A 22,195-nucleotide genomic window follows, 5' to 3' on the forward strand; every position below is an offset into this window, starting at 1 on the left:
CCTAGTCTGAATATAATTAAGAGGATGATTGTTAACTTTCTTCAAGAGAATCATGACATTTATCCAGAGATGCATGGTTTTATCATCTGTTTCAAAAACTACTTTTCAGTTAGAACTCTTTTGTATGTGCTCTACTGTTCAATTTTAATTCCCCAAGTAGACCATTTCAGCAATCTAATCTATATGATTCTGGGTAAAGCAGTTATTATTTACTCCTCTCCAAGATACACAATATCTTACTTACCACAGTTTTGGCATTCTTGAAAAAATAATAAAGTAAAATAAAATATAACAACATAAATTGAAACTAAATTAAATAAATACGATTAAATAAAATGAAAATGCTCCATGAAGAGCAGAACTCATAGAAACAGAGGTCATACACACAGAATAGTTTAAGAACAGTATGGATTAACTCATTTAAAAAGAAAAAAAGTCATATTTCTGTCTATAAAACAATAAATTCCGTATAACCATAACTTTCATAAAGGAATTATATTCTAATAACTACAGAACAGTTAATGTCTCAGTTAGTAACTTCCTTATTAATATTTCCTCTATTGGGCCCAGATTTTCATTCAGAATTAGCTTTGCTTACCTCATAAGTGGGTCTTGGTACTGACATTTCAAGAGCAAAGGGACAGTCTCTCCCAAGTTAAATTTGGAACTGTTCATCTTTAGAGGCAGAATCGTGGCTTCAGTCTGGAAACAGTTTACAAATATGTAAGGCATTAAATCCTAAATCCAAACCTTCAGGGCCCTTCTCTGAGGCTCAAGAAATGGAAAATCTAGAGTATTACGCTGAATTCCCTTGACATTAAATTAGTTTATTTTAAAATGGTTATGGAACGTAATGCAGAGTATTAGGTACTTCCCCTTCTCTCTCACAGCCTTCCTTCTCCCCTCCCTTTCCCTCTCTCTCTGACTCTGGCTCTGGCTCTCTCTCATAGCCTCCTCTCGTTTTCCATCTCTCTTTCTTCCACACACATACCCCATCTTCATGAACACATACTGAACATAGTCTATGAAGCAACACGGTAGCAGGAAATAGAAATAACCGTTGGGTAAATTATCACATAAAATTGAAATCAAATGCTAAGGAATTAATTTTACTCCTAGACTTTTACAGAAGCTCCACTTTAACAAGGAATGAAAGCATATAAAAAGCTGCCAGAGACTCCTTCTATCCCTTGACTTCCTCACTCCCGATGTGGAGACACCAACACCTAGTATATAGTAATCGTTTGAAATTGATCCAAGTCTTGTCCCAGTGATGTTCTCCTGAATTCTCCAGTATTGGAGATTTTCAGGCCCAACTTCTTGTCTAGAATCATTGGCCAGTTTCAGAGGTGAAGGAACAAAAGAGAGTGTAGTAAGTCTTTATATATATATATATTTTTTATGACCATTTAGAGGGAAGAATGGTACTTTGTTTCCTCATTTCCAGATTGTGAAACGCACAGCCTCTCTTACCCTCTTTCTAATCCTTTGGAAATCTCTTTGTCTCCTAATGTCTGATTCTTATGATGACTTTTCTGTGCTCAGGAGTGTGAAAGGAAACTTCCTAAAATCCTCCTGAGGCTCCTCTGCTTCTGGGATGTAACCAGGTGGTTCTTAAACATACTGTTGGGATGAAAAGCGTTCTCAGTGCCTACTGTGTGCAATGACCTGAGAAGAAACAAATAAATACTTAAAAAATCTTCTGCCTTCAGTTAATTCAAAATATACTGGTGAAACAGTAAACTGTAATGCATTGTCTATAACCTGGTAGTGAAACAGAAGTATTAAAAAAGCACTTTTTATAGATGGAAGCAACATGTTCAGTTTCAGGTAGTCAAGTAAGTCTAAAATTAATCAACAGGAACATGATATAGATTTAAAGAAATGCATATAAGTTAGAAGGTTCTCGAAATCCTTCTAATGTTACATTTGACAAAAATAATGTTCATAGATACTTTATTACCTATGATGACAGAGCAACTGTCTGATGAGCAGTTTATTTTCCTATATGCTTCCTCAGTGGTTTACTTTCTTTGTGCATTAACACAAAGAAACTCTAAGCAATGGTCTATTGTTTGGATTGTCCTCTATTCCCAGGAGTTCTAAGACAAGAAATAATTATTCATTCATTGATTATTTCATTTAATAAGTATACATTTACTGTCTATGGAGGACCTACTATAAAAGGCACAGTAGTCACGTAGGATAGTACAAAATATGCAGGAATGCTTATACAGCATGGAGGGTGAGTGTGCTTGATAGGAAGAAAAATGAAAAGTGGATGAAGGTGGGGGTGGTGGTATGGAAAGATTTCCTTAGGCAATACTGGAAAGTTCATTGAGACCAGGGTCAAAAAATATATGAGCAGGTGGTATGTGAACACTGAACTTTACCTCAAAAGGGAGGGTAGGGTTAATTTTGGGGTCTTTTGGGGCAAGTGAGAGAGGGAGGTTATGCCTTAGAACAGGAATATCTGATGTAATATAGCATTGCTGCCTACAGCATGCAAGCAAGAGAAGTAGGAGAAAAGGAGACACAACAGTACTTTGAGCAATCATTATGTCTCTGCTTGAGCACATTATTTTTTGAGTAATTACTGGAAATGGATCAGAACATTAACCTGAAGTTTCTGTCTTAGGTTTGAGGTCTCCCATAGAGCCCCTGTAATGCCAGTATCCTCTCTATATTTCAAATCTTCCTGACACTTTTTACTCCTTAAGAAAAAAGTTTCATCCATTATTGACTGTGTATGGCCCCCTTCCTTTTCTCATTTCCCTTGACTTCTTTGTATGAGACACAAAGGCACCCTATCTGTAGACCTTCAGGGACTTTCCCATATTCTTAGGGAAAAAAAATGAGTAAAAGGAATCAGGAAATTGTGCTGAAAGTTCTTTATTAGGCAGAAGCCATACCCTTGAGGGTAAACATTATTTCCCCATGTTCAGAAAATAGAATCTAGGGAAATATGGTCTTCCAATGGTCACCAAGAAATAGGCCAGGATCTCAATGGTACTTGTGGGCCAAGGCATTAGCCACACCAGCCACCACCTTCTGATAGGCAGCCTGAAGCTCCGGGGTGAATTCCTTGCCAAAATGACGAGCCAGCACAACCACCAGCACGTTGCCTAGGAGCTGTGTGGAAGAGATAAAAAGAGCATGGTTAGTAGAAGGACCCAGCTTGGAGTATTTAAGTCTCATCCCAAACTGTGTCCTTAGGGTATAAGCAGAAAGGTAGCTGAAGTGTCAGTGTTACTACTTATGTGAATCCATCCATATCAGCCTGAATTTATATTTAGAAATGTTTCTCTCTTTCTGCCTTAATCCAGAACGTGTTTTCATTTTTATTCTTTAGAACCATTTCAAGAAGCAATACAACATTTTATCCTCCCTCCTTCTAAAGGAAGAGATAAGAGGATATTATTAGATAGCATTTTTTACGTGGATAAAAAAAGAAAGTCTTTTTTTAAATATTAGGCACTCTAAATAAAGTGTGATTTTAAAAGGAGAAGGCATTGCAGAGAACAAAACAGAGGAGAACAAGAATGAAAAAGGGGAGGTGATGGTTGTGAGCAAACAGGGTAAAATAAACTAAAATAAAAAAAGGGTCCCGGGGAGTCCATAGTGCCGTAAGCAGAATACCTCTCTTCCATCTAAACTGCATCCTGCCATTGAGCCCTCTCCCCATGACACGAGCTTGACCACAAAAAAGAAGAAGGAGACCATTGAGGGTCCCATAGACTCACCTTGAAGTTCTCAGGATCCACGTGCAGCTTGTCACAGTGCAGTTCACTGAGCGCAGCAAACGTTCCCTTGAGGTCGTCGAGATGCTTCAGGCCGTCACTAAAGGAGCCTAGCACCTTCTTGCCATGTTTCTTCACATTAGGGTTTTTCATAACAGCATCAGCAGTGGACAGGTCCCCAAAGGCCTCAAAGAACCTCTGAGTCCAGGGGTAGACAACCAGCAGCCTAAGGGGTGAAAACAGCCAAAGGACAGAGGGAGTCAGCACCTGTCAGGATCTCAGGGGATTGCTCTGTCTCCACGTGCCCAGCTGCCATTCACTCTCCTTAAGCGTGCCTGTCAGCTGGATACCTACCTGCCCAGGGCCTCACCACCAACTTCCTCCACGTTCACCTTGGCCCATAGGGCAGCGACGGCAGCCTTCTCCTCACCAGTCAGATGCACCATGGTGTCTGTTCGTGTAGTTGCTAGTGAACACGGTTGTGTCAGAAGCAAGTGCAAGCAGCCTCTGGCCTTGCTCTTCCTTTTATGCCCAGCCCTGCCTCCTGCCATCCCTGCTTCTGTGACCAGATTGGCCCATGCTGGGGTGTGGTTGCACAGGGTGAGGCTTGAATGATGACAACCATACATCTCCTTAGCATTCCTACACTGACTCCAGGCCTTCAGCCCTCTCTCTGGGTATCTCCAGGTCCCACTCATTCCAGCAATACAAATTGCTACTAATATCATCATCCTTGGCAAATTTACTTGTACAATTTTTAGAATCACAGTGTAGTAATCTCTTAGAGACTGCCTCCTCTATTTTCTTAGTACACAACTGAAGAATCTGAGGTCCAGAATGTGGAAGGGATTTACCCACTGTGATTCCACTTAAGACTCTATGGGTGGATCATATCCTGTGCCTTCAGAATATGCAAAATTATTACAAGGACAGCATGGATAAAACCTCTGCCCTAGTTCTAAGTATGTATCTCATTTCTTCTCTTGATTGGGATTAAATCCTTCTGGTAAGAAAACAAATATTCATTCATTCATTCATCTACTCATTCATTTATTTCTTAATTTATGACCAAATAAATAATGATAGAAAAATAGAAATATGAATTGAGAGGTCCTGTGAGATAGTTCCTCTATTAGGGTTTGGGAATCCATAGATGAAAACAGAGATCTCTCAGTGTAGTAAGAAACACAAATAAGTAAAAAATTGATCACATCTCCAAGGTTTTAGTTACCATGAGGGAAGCAATGTTTTCAAAGACTAAACAGAGGCATATAACTTGTTTCTTCCTGGACTGACCTGGGAAAGGGTCTGGGAGAACAGAGAAGCTTCTCCATGATTTAAAAGGAGGGGTAAAAATGTGGAAATGCATTCTAACCTGGGTTCAGATTATTTCTTTTCCTCCCCTAGGCCACTAAGAATGCTGTGTTTATAACAATTTCTCTTATTTAAATTCATCACCCATAATTCTATTTTCTCTCTATAATTTTGTTTGTTTGCTCCTTCTTTTACTAAAATTCATTCCTCTATATGTACAGCTTTTCCAATATTCCTTCTCCCTCTTTTTTCTCCATGTAGTAAATCCTGTTAACTTCTTAGGCAGGAAAACCTTCTCTATAAGTATAGAGTTCTGCTTCTTACTATTAAAAAATTCAATGAAAAAAGCAAAAGCAGCAAGCATTTCTGAGCTCAGCATAAGATCTCAAGTGCCCCTATTAGTTATGTTCTCTACTTTTCCTCATCTCTACCTTCTGCATCTTGCCTGCTTCCTGAATTCTCATTTCCTTTCCGTAAGGAAAGGGCCAGACAATTTTTACTCACCATGTTTCTCCTACTTTAGGATCTCCTGATTCGGGCACCTTGATGTCTAGAATCACCTTTCTCTCTGCTTTGTCATCATTGGCAACACATGTTTAACAAAAATCTCTCATCCTTTCAGCTCTAAGGCTCTGAAACTCCAACTAAAATAATTCTTAGGTGAACTAGGAGAAAAGGACGTCTCTATTTCTCATTGTTCCAAAGAAATACATAAAATTCCCACTTTCATTGCTCCATTTTCCAAAATATTTTCTCCATCATTGCTAGATAAAGATTCCTCAACCCTTTATCTGTCTTAAGCCCCATCAAGCACTTGTGAACAAATTCACTCTGACTATTCTCAGACATGTAAGAAAATCTTGGTTCTTGTTTTGCTATCTGGAGGTTAGGGCAGAATTATATGCCCAAAAAAGATTATAGGGGTAAAAATGATAGAATTTAATCATTTTCAGTTTATATTCATTCTTTTCTAAAACACTGAAGCAAAGAGGATCTTACTATTTTTCTATCCTTGGGAAAAAAATTTTACATGTTGACTTCAGGGGAAAGACATCTTTCAAATGTTTTAAATGTTAAAAACAAAAACAACCAAAAAAACCAACCTCACATTTGGTTTGACCTTTAGGTTTTGAGTTTCATTTCATTCAATTGAAACCTCTATTAGCTTTATCATTGTTTTACATTTGTACTCTTTTCAAGACCCTATTTCAGACTCCTGATATCAGAGGTCAGGCATATGTACGTGAAAGGACCACTTCTGGGGAAGTTTGGACATATCTTTTCAGGAAACCTGTGTCATGGGAAACTCATGGAACTTACTAAATAATAGTATAGAATATGTCTATATTATCCCGTAAAGAGCCAAATTGTCAAGGCTACAATTTAGCCATCTTGACTGACAGAAATAGCACCTACTTAAAGACTTCCCCTACCATTTCCTGTTTTCAGAGGTGGTTTCCCTAAATTCTTTTGATTTTAATTTTAATTTAATTAATTAATTTTAATTGAAGTATAGTTGATCTACACTATTATATTAGTTTCAGGTGTACAGCATAGTAATTTATTTAGTACTTTTATAGATTATACTCCATTAAAAGCTATTACAAGATAATGGCTATAATTCCAGTGCTATATAATATATCCTTGTTGCTTATCTATTTTATACATGGTAGTTTGTACCTCTTAATTCCCTACCCCTATCCTGACCCTCCCCTCTCATCTCTTCCCACTGCTAACCAATAGTTTGCTCTCTATATCTGTGAGTCTCTTTTTCTTTATTTATATGAATTTGTTTGTTTTGTTTTTCAGATTCCACATAAAAGTGACAACATGCAGTATTTGCCTCTCTCTGTCTGACTTATTTAACCAAACATAATACCCTCCAGGTCAATCCATGTTGTTCTTATGGCTGGGTAATATTTTGTTGTATACATACACACCTAAATTCTTCAATTGTGTCTTCTTTCTTTTTTTTTTTCTAACATCTTTATTGGAGTTGTGTCTTCTTTCTTATGCCTTCCTCTGCCATGGATGGACTATGAGCCACTCTTTTGTGTGGACAACTGTGGCAGCCAGCACCATCCAAGTCTCAGGGCAAGAGTTGCTGCTTTGTTTCACTGTTGCTACTTGGTATGATTAAAGAGTTAAACAGGCTTCTCCTTCTATTATCATAACCCTGCAGGGACAAGGCTTCAAGTTGTAATAAGGCATCAAAAGCTCAGACATACCAGGCAAATATAAGGAAGAGTGCATTGTGTGATAAATGGTGTATGTTCAGAGCCTCAAGCTCAAATCCAGGTCAGCACTCAAAGGTTCTGGAACACTTCTCAGGCCCACTGACACCTTCATCATTGTGAGCTAATTTGTAGTCTGTGAAGGGATCCACAGCATGTCTGCTCTACTTTGATTCCAGCCGCAGTGAGCACTAAACACACACGTGCATGCCCCCCCGCCCTCCCACACACACGTTACAAGTCCCTTAAAGAGAGTTTTTTTTTTGCTTTTTCCTTTACTCTAGTCGGTCAAGTTTAACTCTTTCCAAATGTTCTATACCAGATAGGCCTAGTCTGAATATAATTAAGAGGGTAATTATTAACTTTCTTCAAGAGAATCATGACATTTATCCAGAGATGCATGGTTTTATCATCTGTTTCAAAAATTACTTTTCATTTAGAACTCTTTTGTACATGCTCTAGTGTTCAATTTTAATTCCCCAAGTAGACCATTTCAGCAATCTAATCTATATTTCTCTGGGTAAAGCAGTTATTATTTACTCCTCTCCTAGATACACAATATCTTAGTTACCACAGTTTTGGCATTCTTGCAAAAATAATAAAGTAAAATAAATTATAACAAAATAAATTAAAACTAAATTAAATAAATACAATTAAATAAAAGAAAAATGCTCCATGAAGAGCAGAACTCATAGAAACAGAGGTCATACACACAGAATAGTTTAAGAACAGTATGGATTAACTCATTTAAAAAGAAAAAAAGTCATATTTCTGTCTATAAAACAATAAATTCAGTATAACCGTAACTTTGATAAAGGAATTATATTCTAATTATTACAGAAGAGTTAATGTCTCAGTTAGTAACTTCCTTAATAATATTTCCTCTATTGGGCTCAGATTTTCATTCAGAATTAGCTTTGCTTACCTCATAAGTGTGCTATGGTACTGACATATCTAGAGCAAAGGGACAGTCTCTCCCAAGTTAAATTTGGAACTGTTCATCTTTAGAGGCAGAATCGTGGCTTCAGTCTGGAAACAGTTTACAAATATGTAAGGCATTAAATCCTAAATCCAAACCTTCAGGGCCTTTCTCTGAGGCTCAAGAGATGGATAATCTAGAAAGTTATGCTGAATTCCCTTGACATTAAATTATTTTAAAATGGTTATGGAACGTAATGCAGAGTATTAGGTACTTCCCCTTCTCTCTCACAGCCTTCCTTCTCCCCTCCCTTTCCCTCTCTCTCTGACTCTCTGGCTCTGGCTCTCTCTCGTTGCCTCCTTTCACTTTCCACTCTCTTTCTTCCACACACATACCCCATCATCATGAACACATACTGAACATAGTCTATAAAGCAACATGGTAGCAGGAAATAGAAATAACCGTTGGGTAAATTATCACATAAAATTGAAATCAAATATTAATGAATTAATTTTACTCTTAGACTTTTACAGAAGCTCCACTTTAACAAGGAATGAAAGCATATAAAAAGCTGCCAGAGTCTCCTTCCATCCCTTGACTTCCTCACTCCCGATGTGGAGACACCAACACCTAGTATATAGTAATCGTTTGAAATTGATCCAAGTCTTATCCCAGTGATGTTCTCTTGAATTATCCAGTATTGGAGATTTCAGGTCCAACTTCTTTTCTCGATTCATTGGCCAGTTTCAGAGGTGAAGGAACAAAAGAGAGTGTAGTAAGTCTTTATATATATATATATATATATATATATTTTATGACCATTTAGAGGGAAGAATGGTACTTTGTTTCCTCATTTCCAGATTGTGAAACGCACAGCCTCTCTTACCCTCTTTCTAATCCTTTGGAAATCTCTTTGTCTCCTAATGTCTGATTCTTATGATGACTTTTCTGTGCTCAGGAGTGTGAAAGGAAACTTTCTAAAATCCTCCTGAGGCTCCTCTGCTTCTGGGATGTAACCAGGTGGTTCTTAAACATACTGTTGGGATGAAAAGCATTCTCAGTGCCTACTGTGTGCAATGACCTGAGAAGAAACAAATAAATACTTAAAAAATCTTCTGCCTTCAGTTAATTCAAAATATACTGGTGAAACAGTAAACTGTAATGCATTGTCTATAACCTGGTAGTGAAACAGAAGTATTAAAAAAGCACTTTTTATAGATGGAAGCAACATGTTCAGTTTCAGGTAGTCAAGTAAGTCTAAAATTAATCATCAGGAACATGATATAGATTTAAAGAAATGCATATAAGTTAGAAGGTTCTCAAAATCCTTCTAATGTTACATTTGACAAAAATAATGCTCATAGATACTTTATTACCTATGATGACACAGCAACTATCTGATGAGCGGTTTATTTTCCTATATGCTTCCTCAGTGGTTTACTTTCTTTGTGCATTAACACAAAGAAACTCTAAGCAATGGTCTATTGTTTGGATTGTCCTCTATTCCCAGGAGTTCTAAGACAAGAAATAATTACTCATTCATTGATTATTTCATTTAATAAGTATACATTTACTGTCTATGGAGGACCTACTATAAAAGGCACAGTAGTCGCGTAGGATAGTACAAAATATGCAGGAATGCTTATACAGCATGGAGGGTGAGTGTGCTTGATAGGAAGAAAAGTGAAAAGTGGGTAAAGGTAGGGGCAGGGTTTGGAAGGATTTCCTTAGGTAATACTGGAAAGTTCATTGAGACCAGGGTCAAAAGATATATAAGCAGGTGATATGTGAGCTATGAACTTTAACTCAAAAGGGAGAGTAGGGTTAATTTTGGGGTCTTTTGGGGCAAGTGAGAGAGGGAGGTTATGCCTTAGAACAGGAACATCTGATGTAGTATAGCATTGCTGCCTACAGCATGCAAGCAAGAGAAGTAGGAGAAAAGGAGACACAACAGTACTTTGAGCAATCATTATGTCTCTGCTTGAGCACATTATTTTTTGAGTAATTACTGGAAATGGATCAGAACATTAACCTGAAGTTTCTGTCTTAGGTTTGAGGTCTCCCATAGAGCCCCTGTAATGCCGGTATCCTCTCTATATTTCAAATCTTCTTGACAGTTTTTCCGCCTTAAGATAAAAGTTTCATCCATTATTGACTGTGTATGGCCCCCTGCATTTTCTCATTTCCTTTAACCTCTTTGTATGAGACACAAAGGCACCCTATCTGTAGACCTTCAGGGACTTTCCCATATCCTTAGGGAAAAAAATGAGTTAAAGGAATCAGGAAATTGTGCTGAAAGTTCTTTATTAGGCAGAAGCCATACCCTTGAGGATAGACATTATTTCCCCATGTTCAGAAAATAGAATCTAGGGCAATATGTTCTTCCAATGGTCACCAAGAAGTAGGCCAGGATCTCAATGGTACTTGTGGGCCAAGGCATTAGCCACACTGTCCACCACCTTCTGATAGGCAGCCTGAAGCTCCGGGGTGAATTCCTTGCCAAAGTGACGAGCCAGCACAACCACCAGCACGTTGCCTAGGAGCTATGTGGAAGAGATAAAAAGCAAGAGCATGGTTAGTAGAGGGACCCAGCTTAGAGTATTTAAGTCTCACCCCAAACTGTGTCCCTAGGGTATAAGCAGAAAGGTAGCTGAAGTGTCGGTGTTACTACTTATGTGAATCCATCCATATCAGCCTGAATTTATATTTAGAAATGTTTCTCTCTTTCTGCCTTAATCCAGAACGTTTTCATTTTTATTCTTTAGAACCATTTCAAGAAGCAATACAACATTTTATCCTCCTTCCTTCAAAAGGAAGAGATAAGAGGAAAATATTAGATTAACATTTTTTAAAGTGGATAAAAAGGAAAGTCTTTTTTTAAAGTTAGACAGTGAAAATAAAGTGTGATTAAAAAAGGAGAAAGCATTGCAGAGAACAAACAGAGGAGACCAAGAATGAATAAGAGGAGGTGATGGTTGTGAGCAAACAGGGTAAAATAAACTAAAATAAAAAAATGGTCCCGGGGAGTCCATAGTGCCGTAAGCAGAATACCTCTCTTCCATTCTATACTGCATCCTGCCATTGAGCCCTCTCCCCATGACACGAGCTTGACCACAAAAAAGAAGAAGATGGAGAACAATGAGGGTCCAATAGACTCACCCTGAAGTTCTCAGGATCCACGTGCAGCTTGTCACAATGCAGTTCACTGAGCGCAGCAAACGTTCCCTTGAGGTCGTCGAGATGCTTCAGGCCGTCACTAAAGGAGCCTAGCACCTTCTTGCCATGTTTCTTCACATTAGGGTTTTTCATAACAGCATCAGCAGTGGACAGGTCCCCAAAGGCCTCAAAGAACCTCTGAGTCCAGGGGTAGACAACCAGCAGCCTAAGGGGTGAAAACAGCCAAAGGACAGAGGGAGTCAGCACCTGTCAGGATCTCAGGGGATTGCTCTGTCTCCACGTGCCCAGCTGCCATTCACTCTCCTTAAGCGTGCCTGTCAGCTGGATACCTACCTGCCCAGGGCCTCACCACCAACTTCCTCCACGTTCACCTTGGCCCATAGGGCAGTGACCCCAGCCTTCTCCTCACCAGTCAGATGCACCATGGTGTCTGTTTGTGTATTTGTTAGTTGTGTCAGAAGATAGTGTAAGCAGCCCCTAGCCCTGCTCTTCCTTGTAAGCCCCACCCAGCTTCCTGCCCTCCCTCCTTCTGAGAGCAGGTTGGCCCAGGGCACAACACAAGTTCATTGGTTTGGGGGAATGTGAGATGCACTCTTGTTCCTCAGTTCCCTTCATCTGTGATTGTCTGGTCTAGCGTGTCGGGACTCAGAAACCCTGCTCTCCCTGTACTTACCTCCCAGCTTCATTTCCTTCATCAGTAGCTTCTACAAATATACTGCCAGTCTCTATGCATAAATGTTTTAGTCAACATTGTGGAATGTATCTTACAGTTTAACCCATCCAACTCTTTCAATTCATACATAAGAAAAATAAAACCTAGAAAGTAAAAATTTTATTAAGTTGACTCTATATGGAGCTTCACTTTGTTTCTAGATATGTTTCTAAGTTGTTGGAGTGGATAAATATTTTGCTATAGATTTAACTTTCTTTCTCCTTTGTATAATACTTTGGGTCACAAAATTCTTTCCTTTCCCATCCCTTCATTGAAATAAATGTCCATTAAGTGAAAGAAAAATAATAAATATTGTCTCTCTACCACCTACTGAAATAGGTTTGGGGAGCATGGATTATAATGGGAACAATTTAATGAGAAATAAAGAAAAATATCTGATACCTATTGCATAAGTACTTACATGTATGATGTGACTAAAGAGAGAATGCAAAGGAATTGCAAACAAGATTTATCTTATTCAGCTTGTTAAAGTCTGACAGCGTTTCTGGGAAAATGCCAAGTGAAGAAATTTCCACCGCTGGGTCCTCAAGAAAAAAGTGGAGCTGGACCCAGGAACGAAGATTCAAAGCGAATTTCACTCTTTTCTCAATTCAAAATAATACTACAATGATATACAAATATATACCCACCAGCATAGCTGGAAACAAGGAAGGAAGGAAGGAAGGGAGGAAGGAGGGAGGCAAAAAGGAAGGAGGGAAGAAGCGAGGGAATGGAAGGAGTAAGAGAAGGGAAAATAATGGAATGAAAGGGAAAGAGGAGGGAAAAGAATATAAAGGAGAGGAGAGATTGACAATTCCAAAATTTCGCAAGGCTGTAGATAAAGGAAAGTTTTTATACTTTGCTAACGATAGTGCAAAACAGTATAATTGCTTTTGAAAATATTTGGTGGTGTCTACTGAAGCAGAATATGTGCAGCACCTATGACCTGGCAATTATACTTTTATATATACAGAAATGCTTGCTTGTGTGCATCCAAAGACATGTATACATGGAATGCTTATAACATCAATATGCCTCAGAATCTCAATTCAGTAGCAACTTAATTGTTCCTCACTTAGTGGAATAGATAAATTATGATATGGTAAGAGAATGAAATATTATACAACAATGAAAAGAATCTGTATCACATGCTGTAATACAGATTAATTGCACAACATAATGTTGATTAAAAATTACCAGGGATAATAATTCAAATTATATGATTTATATATAGAAAGATGGACAGTGTGACTGTAGTTCAGATGACAAGGGGGGAATGTAATATTATAGGAAGTTGCTATGAACGATCTTTACACTATGTTACAGTTTCTTTTTCTTTAACCTGAAAGTCAAATAAAACTTGAAAAATTCAAGGACTGGAGTAGCATGATTTGATTTGTATTATTTTGGCTTCAGTGGACATGGGGGTAAAATAAATGAGAGACAAATAGGATGATATTGTATTAGGGAGGGAAGTAAAAACATCTCTATTTTCAGGCTTGAGCAATTGATGATGTGATAGTCATTAAGAAGGGGAACACAAAAAGAAGCATCAGTTAGCAGGAGTAAATTAAGAAAAGATCAGGAGTTCAGTCTTGGACATACTGTATTTTTTGTATTTTTGAGCAATCCAAAATGGGATATTAAGCAAATAGTTAGATATCTAGTTCTGAAGCTCAGAAATAATGCAATCAGTTCAAGAATATACAATGAAATAGGGCACAGGGCTTCCCTGGTGGCGCAGTGGTTGAGAGTCCGCCTGCTGATGCAGGGGACACGGGTTCATGCCCCGGTCCGGGAAGATCCCACATGCCGCGGAGCGGCTGGGCCTGTGAGCCATGGCCACTGAGCCTGCGCGTCTGGAGCCTCTGTTCCTAAATGGGAGAGGCCACAACAGTGAGAGGCCCGTGTATCGCAAAAAAAAAAAAAAAAACAGGGCACAGAGGAATAGATCATAATGCATCATATAAACCACTACCACTACCTTTTCAAAAATGACAGACAATGCACTTTTTTTTTTTTTTTTTTTGTGGTACGTGGGCCTCTCACTGCTGTGGCCTCTCCCGTTGCGGAGCACAGGCTCTGGATGCACAGGCTCAGCGGCCATAGCTCACAGGCCCAGCCGCTCCACGGCATGTGGGATCTTCCCAGACCGGGGCACGAACCCGTGTCCTCTGCATCGGCAGGCAGACTCTCAACCACTGCGCCACCAGGGAAGCCCCAGACAATGCACTTTACAAATATCTCCTTGAAACCTTGGAATGTATTTGTGGGGTAGGGGTAATTATCCCATTTACAAACAAGGAAATTAATTCTGAAAAATGTTAACTAAATGTTTCAAGCCAATGGGGCAATAATTTGACATTGTCTGTTAATCCCAAAGCCCTGGCTTTTCACTTTATGCCAGGGACTTCAGTACAGAAATTTGAAGTGATTTTTACAAAGGTGGCTATGCCCATTGCCAGCTCTAAGTAAGAGACATCTAGGTTTTTTCTTCTTCTGTCAATAGATTTCCTCTTTGCATTCACTAGACAGGGAACCTGGTTATCACCCATGACTTCTCCACTCTCTATTTCGCTATGTTTCAAGTCCTGCAGCATCTTTGCCACAGTGGTCCTTTATTTGATTTTTTTCTTAGTTCCACCGCTCCTGTCAAGTTTAATCTTTTACCTATCACTTCATTTTACTCACAGCAAATTCCTATGCCCAGATTCAGGGTAGATTCTGCCTTGTCAAATCTATGCCCACATATGGATCAATTTCCCTAAAATACCCTTTCATTATGTCACTCTGGTGTGCAAGAAACCTCACTGGTAATTTTGTTTGCAACAATAGCTTCTTTTACTTCTTTTTCTGGTCTCTCTAGCAGATTCTCTAATTTTATACCACCCCACTGTTTTTAATGGGCCAGTTTCTCCTCTGTCAATTAGACCTGGCATGCTGATTCTTGAATTTGTCATTTTCCCTAATAAATGGTCTTTATCTCTACCAATAGAATTAGAAATGTGTTTCAGGTCACAGAGCTACCAGGTGATGATAGATTCAAACCAAAGCTGTCAGTTCATATGCTTTAGGGATGTTGCCTTCATTAGTACCATTGAAGATGCTAGGAAAAAGTTGAGAGCAGAGTCCTTAACTGGGTCTCTAAAAAGTACCATCTTCACTGTATTATAGCTGCTAAAAATATGTTTCTTATATTAAATAGAACTGAGCTATAGTCCAAAAAGAACTCTATCCTGAGTTTATACAAATAACAGCCTATACAGGTCCTCTACTTTGTGTCCTAACAACTCACTATCAATAATCATTTTGCATCTCTCAAGAGTAACTCCATTTCCTTCCTTTTTCTAAAGACCTTGTCCAACTCAAGAGTCTAGTTTCCCTTCCTAGGAGTAATTACCCATTGAAGCCACTCTTATCCTGTAGAATCTTATAAGAGTCCCTTCTCTATCATCCCCAAGCTCTCAATCTCCAATATTCTCATTCCAATAGGAGTGCTTTCTTTTAGCTGAATCAACTTATAAAAGATAAAGACAGAGAGAAAATACAAGGATATTCCTTATAGAGCATGACTTTTATTTTATTTGTATTATATAGGAGTTAAGTCTGGAGGCAGGGCTCTCTCCCTCCACCGTCAGGAGATGGACTGTTGAGACCCAGGGCCCTCAGGTAGGCACCAACATAGTTGGCCAGGCAACTACTGGTACTTGTTGGCCAGAGCATTAGCCACAGCTTCTGTCAGCTTCTGCCAGGCAGCCTGCGTCTTTCGGTTAAATTCCTCGCTGAAGTGGGTTGCAAGACTATCAATATCACGTTGCCTAGAAGCTGGGGATAAAAAGAAGATAGTGCATAATGAACAGAAGGTCTCAAGCTGCCCTTACAGCAAATAGATATAACATCCATTTCCTTCTTGCTAAGAGGTTGAGCAACTTTCATTGTCATGCTCCCACAAAAGTGCATCATTATATGCTTGACATTGGCTTCAGTGACTCCCAGCCCTGAACCCCCATTGTGTTCTATCCTTCTCTCATTTTCCCTGCCAACTTCCGACCCCAGAGCATTGCTATGGATTGCTTCTCTCCTTTTTTAAAAGTAGGATTATAGTGCTGGGCTTGATACGCGTAGTCCAAGTCTTCAGATATTGCATACATTCAAATTGTTTGGACACCCATTTGACAAAGAATCCAGTGCTTTGTATACAAGAGCATTTCATCATTGCTGGAGTTGAGAGGAGGAGGGGCAAACCATGAAAAAGTCGCTCTTACTTTGCTCTGCTTACTCCTGGTTCAAAGCTCAAGAACCATGCAGAAATGTGTTCATCGATTTTTATAGAAAATTTCAGTTATCAAAAGCAAGGTGTTCTTCTTCCTGGCTCAATTTGTATTCTCCAGGCCAAACTATTTAGCTCACTTTTGGCCAGTGTTCTTCACGACATTTATTTTTAAGAAATATCAGATGGCCAGTGGCCTCCACTGGTCATAGCATAATTAATTACTCTACTTGGTCTCACCTTTGACCTTAGGAACAGCCTAACTACCAAAATCAAGCTTTTTCCTGAAATATTACCTCCCAAAAATACCTCTATAGGATAAGACTTAAGTACCTGTGTTCCCTACTGTAACCACAGCACAGATACCTGGATGAAAGAACAAAGCACAAGCATGCCCAGAACTCACCCTGAAGTTCTCAGAATCCACATGCAGCTTGTCAAAGTGCAGCTCACTTAAATGTGCAAAGGTGCCCTTGAGGTCGTCCATGTGTTTAATGGCATTTCCAAAGGAGGTCAGCACCTTCCTACCATGGGCCTTGACCTTAGGTTTGCCCACTATCGCAGACTCAGAGTATAAGTTAGCAAAACTGTAAAAGAACCTCTGGGTCCATGGGTAGACAATCAGGAACCTATGGGATGATCATAGTCACAGAGCAGATGGGAAGTCAGAGTATGTAAGAAACCTGACCAATCCATCTTTCTGGAAAAATTTCTGCCTTTCTGCCCCCTGTCCTACCTGTGTCCAGTGCTTACCTTCCCAAGCTCTCACCTCCAGCCACCTCTACATTCATCTTGGCCCACAGGCTAGCAACAACATCCTTCTCCTCAGCAGTAAAATGCACGATGGTGTCTGGGAGCTTACTGGTGATCACTAATGGGCCAGAAGCAAGTCTGTGCTGCTGCTTCTCTGCATGGCCTTTTATTCCTCATCTCTTGTCCCCAGGCCCTTACTTCTTCCAATAAAATGAGACTATTTTTCAAAGGTGGGTTGTCACCACCAGGGATGGGACTTGGGCAAGGGAGGGTCGGCTAGATGGACATTTGTGTCTCTGATAGTGTTGGGTGGCTCTATCAGGGGGATTCTGCTGTCCTCTCTCCTACCATCTACCGTGCAATTCCTATCTCAAGCTCCCTGCCACCAACCCTGAGTTGACCATAAGGCATAAATAGATTTAGGAAGAGTAACAATTAGAACTCTGTTGAGCATTGTATCAAGTGTTTACAAGACATCATTCTGCTCTTCGGCCAGGGTATAGAAGAAGTCACAGCTCTTCTTGGTTACCAAAGCTATTAAAGCTTATATGGAGCTCATAATTTTATAGTTCTTGTAACCAAGAAAAAAGACCTCAATCCAGAATCTGTTTAGAAATAAGATAGGTAAGAACTGTGTAATTTAGAGAAAAATTGAGCATCACCCCATTGTTGTTGAGTTCTACCAATAATATATGTACTTGCCTGAATAATTTTTTTCACTCTGATTATAGGGACAAGAGTCTCTGGCCAATGCATGTATCTATGCATTTGTATCAGAGAATACACAACTGGCTGTTGGGGAAATAGGTGTTCCTGTGTTCAGTGAAGAGAGTATTAGAATTCTCTTTGGCAATGGCTATGGAATAATGGAGTTGTCTCTTGTGTGCTGAATCCACACTCTCTGGCTGTGTGTAATGTTTCTTCATATCTAATCAGGCAGAGGCAATCTTCACTGAGAGTACTCCACACACCACTGCCACTGTGATCTAAGGTACTTTGGTCTCATGCATCCAAATAAGCATTTACAGGACTAGAAAAGGCACACTTGTAGTGGGAGAGGGAATGATTCATTTTGTTTCTTTATTTCAGCATTTGTTTTCCTACATTTTGACCTCCAGAAAGCTGGTTTGTTTGTTTCTCCCTGAGATCAATCTTACAAATATATATACATATAATAATAAATAATCTCCATGTGTATTTACAGAGGTACTCTAAAATTTAAAGAGTTCAACCCAATATATTCAGTATATTATAGATGAATTTCTACTACTAGAAAATAAATCCTTTCTGTCTATTTGATACAGCAAGAGGCTTTTATCTATTCAGCTTTGAAAAGACTTAAATGTAAAATGTGGATAAGAATTACTAAGCTTCTGGAAGCTGGTTTACCATGACAGACATGATTATCTGTGAGCTCTCCATCCCAAGCTATGTTAATGTGAGCACTTTGGTACAGAGATATGAAGAAAAGAGTTTGAATTAATGCTAAAAGAATTTGCTTCAAGATAAGAGGTCAATGAAATAAAATAAAGAAGAGGGACCTATGACTACAGCTAGGAATCCCAGTCACACTCAGGTGTGGGTTTGGCCTGCCAGGGTGGATCCAGTCACTTGCTGTTTGGTGGCCCTGACCCCCATCTTCAGCAGAGTATGTGCACCCTGCAAGCCCCCAGACTCAGGGGCATCTGCAACTCTGAATGTCGTGGAATAACCACCCATCTTTCCAGGAAACCAGGCAACAATTCTGGAAGTTACCTCTAACTCCTGTTTCTCTCTCACCCTTTTTAGATAATCACTCTTTCTGAGCAGTTTACAATGATCTCTCTTCATAAATGCTGTAGCCAATCTGCATACATTTCTCTCCTGATAACAGCAATCAATTTAACATTCCTAGGCAGCTTTCATCACTTTAAGCAGACAGTTCTTTAGTAAATCCCACAACCAGTTCTTTGGAGTTGACTTTAAAAAGAGTTATCCCTTGCTCTGACGTCCAACCCCTCCCATCCCTAGTCTATCCTCACAAGGTCTGTGACAAACCAGCTGCTTTTAGAAAATGTGTTCTTATAATTAGAATGGAATGACAATCCTTGCCTGGACTTTGCCATCTTAAGACCTGGCTTAATTTTCCTCTAAAGAATCTCCACTTTGGTGTTCTACCTCCACCCAGATCCTTTTCCTTCACAGAAGTCTTCTCTCAGACCCACTTAATCATCTGGTCCTGAGGAGTTCTTGTCTCATGACACACTTCCCCTCTCACCAGAACTCTCCCATATCTTTAACTTTAACTGGAAAAACTCACAAGTGTATGTTTCTTCCAAGTGTATATACCAAGCTTAACCCTTTATTGCTCTGTTTTTTATTTTCTTGTCAAAATCTCTACTTCATACAAAAATTTAATGGGGAGCTCACACACACACACACACACACACACCCCTCAACATATAATCCCTAAGGTTTTCACATATTTAAAAGCACATGCGAAAAGCAGAACTGAAGACAATTACAGGATAAATCTTAGCAGAGCATTGCTACTAATACTACTACTACTGTTATTATTATTATTATTTTAAAAATAAAGCTATTTCTTGGTGATGCTACACTACTGGGCAGGGCCCTCAGTGATACATGTGGGCCAGAGAGTTCGCCAGTCCAGTCACCATCTTCCTCCAGGTAACCTGCACCCGGGGGGTGAATTCCATGTAAAAATGGTTTGCCAAGCTGATCACTAGCATGCCTCCCAGGAGCTGTGGAAGTGGAGAGAGACAACAGATGTGCCCAGTGAGCAGAGAGCTTCAGGCTGGCCTCTCAACTTCCACTTAGAACCCAGCGATGTCAAATTTTTGCAAAGTCTGGGGCCTTGCCTAGTCACTAAACACAGCTAGTTTGTTCTCCTTGATAGACTAGTACTTGACCATGATTTCACTCTTTCTATATTCTTAGCACCACCAACTTCATATTTAGTGGGTTTAAAAATAAAAACTCCTAGCTTTCTACTCCAGCCCACATGTTCCAGCTGTATCCCTCCCTCAGAGACACTTCGCCCCACTTCTGGACTTATAGGACATAAGTTTGAAATGGGTCTCTAGAAGGAATTCTGTACAAATGTCCAGCCAATGTATGAATAGCCTTAGCAATATATTTGTGAACTGTAGGTTCCTCCCTTATACACAGCCAGCATATGCTTGCATAGACATTTCTCCTTGACTATTTTTTTCTGCCTCCAGGAGGGGAAAAATTGAAAAATAACAAGTAAAGGCAAAGTTCCTTTCATACAATTATACTTTCCAATAGACACTTTCCTCATCACTATACAAGCCTCTTCTAAAAGCCAATAGAGTCCAGACAGGTCCCTCTAGACTTCTAAGAGCACTATTTAGGCCCAAATACGTTACCTCTTGGTGTTAGTCCAGTCCTCTGGAGTTTCTTTCCTTTCAGCATCAATATTTCCAATGTTTCACCTCCCACAGCTATCCTTGGTTGCTTTCCAAATTTGATTATATCACCCCTCTGTTTTCAAAGGACTCATCTGTTCTCTCTCATGCAGACCTGTCATGCTGATTCCCCAAATTCAGGCTTTGAATTTGCCATTTTCTCACAAAATAACCTTTTATTTCCACCAAAGGTCAATTGGTTTCAATAATGATAACTATCCTTATAGCTAAATTTTTTAAAAAGTATTATCATTCAGAACAAAAGATCACATATATTTATGAATACATATACGTATATAATGTAGATAGGTAGAATTTATAGAGGACATAAATGCTACCACTAAAGGAAAGAAATTATACAGAAAGTTAATTATCTTTTTTTAGAGAAAGATAAAGAGAGCTTATGTTCCAAGTAGTGAACTAAAGATGTGAGATCTATTAATTTATTTAATTCTCATAAAATAGTCTTTGATAAACATGATCAGTGAATGAGGGTTTAATGTATTTAGTAATGTATCTCAGGTCATAGAGCTAGCAGGATGCTCAGATTTAAACCAAAGCAGTGAGTTCTTAGGTCTTAAGGATGGGTCTCCATTAGTATAATCGACAATACTGGGGAAAGGCCAGGCAAGGGTCCTTGACTTGTGCTCTGAGAAACACATTTCATCTCAGTACAGCTGACCAAAAACTATGTTTCTTACATTAAATAAAATTAACTAGAATGTTTTGTCAAACATTTATTCCCATGGGTTCTCAAATGTTCATTCAGTAACTATTTGTTGAATGACTATGATCATAATTGTTCTATGTACTGGGGATTTAAGATAGACAAAGAAGAAGAAAACCTTCCTCTTAAGATTTATAATTTGGGGGTGGAAGATACAGAAAATGAATAAGGAAACCAATCAACAAAATAATTCCCCTTATTATCATTTGCTATGAAGAAAATTAATATCTGGAATAAATGAGAGAGGGACACAATTACATCAGGGATAGTCTCTCTAAGGAGGTAGTAGTTGAGATGGGGCCAGATGGAAAGAAGGAATCTGCCATGGGAAAGTATTGGGATAGAGATTCTGAAAGATGGAATAGTGAATCCAAATCTCTGAGGAAGCAAACCTTTGGTATGCTAGAGATAGGAAAAATGGGCTAGTGTGGCTCATATGTAAATAGTAAAAATGAGAATGGCAAAAAATATTGTTGCAGAGAAAGCATAAACCTAATAACTTAGAACTTTTCTTCAGTGGTAGAGAGTAAGAAGCCAAGGTGGGATTTTAATCCTGGTAACGACATACTCTGTAAACCCTCTGACTCTTAGCTAAATGAACATTCCAAGCATATTCTGTTTATCACATTGTTTTACTCAGGTGCCTTTTATTGCCTAACAACAATAATTAGACATCCTTTCTGACCATCTACTGTATGCATTTGTGTACGCATGTGTGTGTGTGTTAATTATGAATTTGTTTTCCATTAAGCTGTCTTGAACTGGCTAAATCTAGATCTAAATTTATATCCCTAAGGGATAAAGAATGAATCTTCTGCTCACCATTTCGTCATCACCATCCCTGACCCCTTGACATTCATAGTCAGAATAATAGTTGAGGGGCAAGAAAGATGGAAAGAAACTGATTGATTAAAAATG

At 39.0% G+C, this 22,195-nt stretch overlaps 3 protein-coding genes across 3 annotated transcripts; all 3 read right to left on the reverse strand.

The window, feature by feature from the left end:
- Positions 1-2,890: 2,890 nt before the first annotated feature.
- Positions 2,891-4,202, reverse strand: LOC307056515 (hemoglobin subunit beta). Its single transcript, XM_079709328.1, has 3 exons — positions 4,095-4,202; positions 3,744-3,966; positions 2,891-3,132 (listed from the first exon to the last, which is right to left on the reverse strand). The coding sequence occupies exons 1-3, from the start codon at positions 4,184-4,186 to the stop codon at positions 3,004-3,006; spliced, it is 444 nt and encodes a 147-aa protein (XP_079565454.1). The 5' UTR covers positions 4,187-4,202; the 3' UTR covers positions 2,891-3,003.
- A 6,419-nt stretch (positions 4,203-10,621) lies between these two features.
- LOC307056518 (hemoglobin subunit beta-like) lies at positions 10,622-11,809 on the reverse strand (the record flags this gene model as incomplete). Its single annotated transcript, XM_079709331.1, has 3 exons — positions 10,622-10,750; positions 11,367-11,589; positions 11,718-11,809. 3 exons carry the CDS (start codon positions 11,807-11,809, stop codon positions 10,622-10,624), a joined length of 444 nt encoding a protein of 147 aa, XP_079565457.1.
- A 3,984-nt stretch (positions 11,810-15,793) lies between these two features.
- LOC307055588 (hemoglobin subunit epsilon-4-like) lies at positions 15,794-18,045 on the reverse strand (the record flags this gene model as incomplete). Its single annotated transcript, XM_079707806.1, is given in 5 exon segments — positions 15,794-15,897; positions 15,900-15,921; positions 16,773-16,995; positions 17,120-17,237; positions 17,904-18,045. Coding segments are annotated over 5 exon segments (609 nt in total).
- Positions 18,046-22,195: the final 4,150 nt, after the last annotated feature.

The sequence above is a fragment of the Hyperoodon ampullatus genome, assembly GCF_949752795.1.
Source record: "Hyperoodon ampullatus genome assembly, chromosome: 7".
Taxonomy (NCBI): domain Eukaryota; kingdom Metazoa; phylum Chordata; class Mammalia; order Artiodactyla; family Ziphiidae; genus Hyperoodon; species Hyperoodon ampullatus.

Excerpts from the sequence above, each read along its gene's own strand:
- LOC307056515 (XM_079709328.1), bottom strand. The coding sequence starts at position 4,186 with ATGGTGCATCTGACTGGTGAGGAGAAGGCTGCCGTCGCTGCCCTATGG. Across the intron at positions 3,967-4,094 it reads GGTGGTGAGGCCCTGGGCAG|GCTGCTGGTTGTCTACCCCT; the intron begins GTAGGTATCCAG and ends TTCACCCCTTAG. Across the intron at positions 3,133-3,743 it reads TGGATCCTGAGAACTTCAAG|CTCCTAGGCAACGTGCTGGT; the intron begins GTGAGTCTATGG and ends TCTTCCACACAG.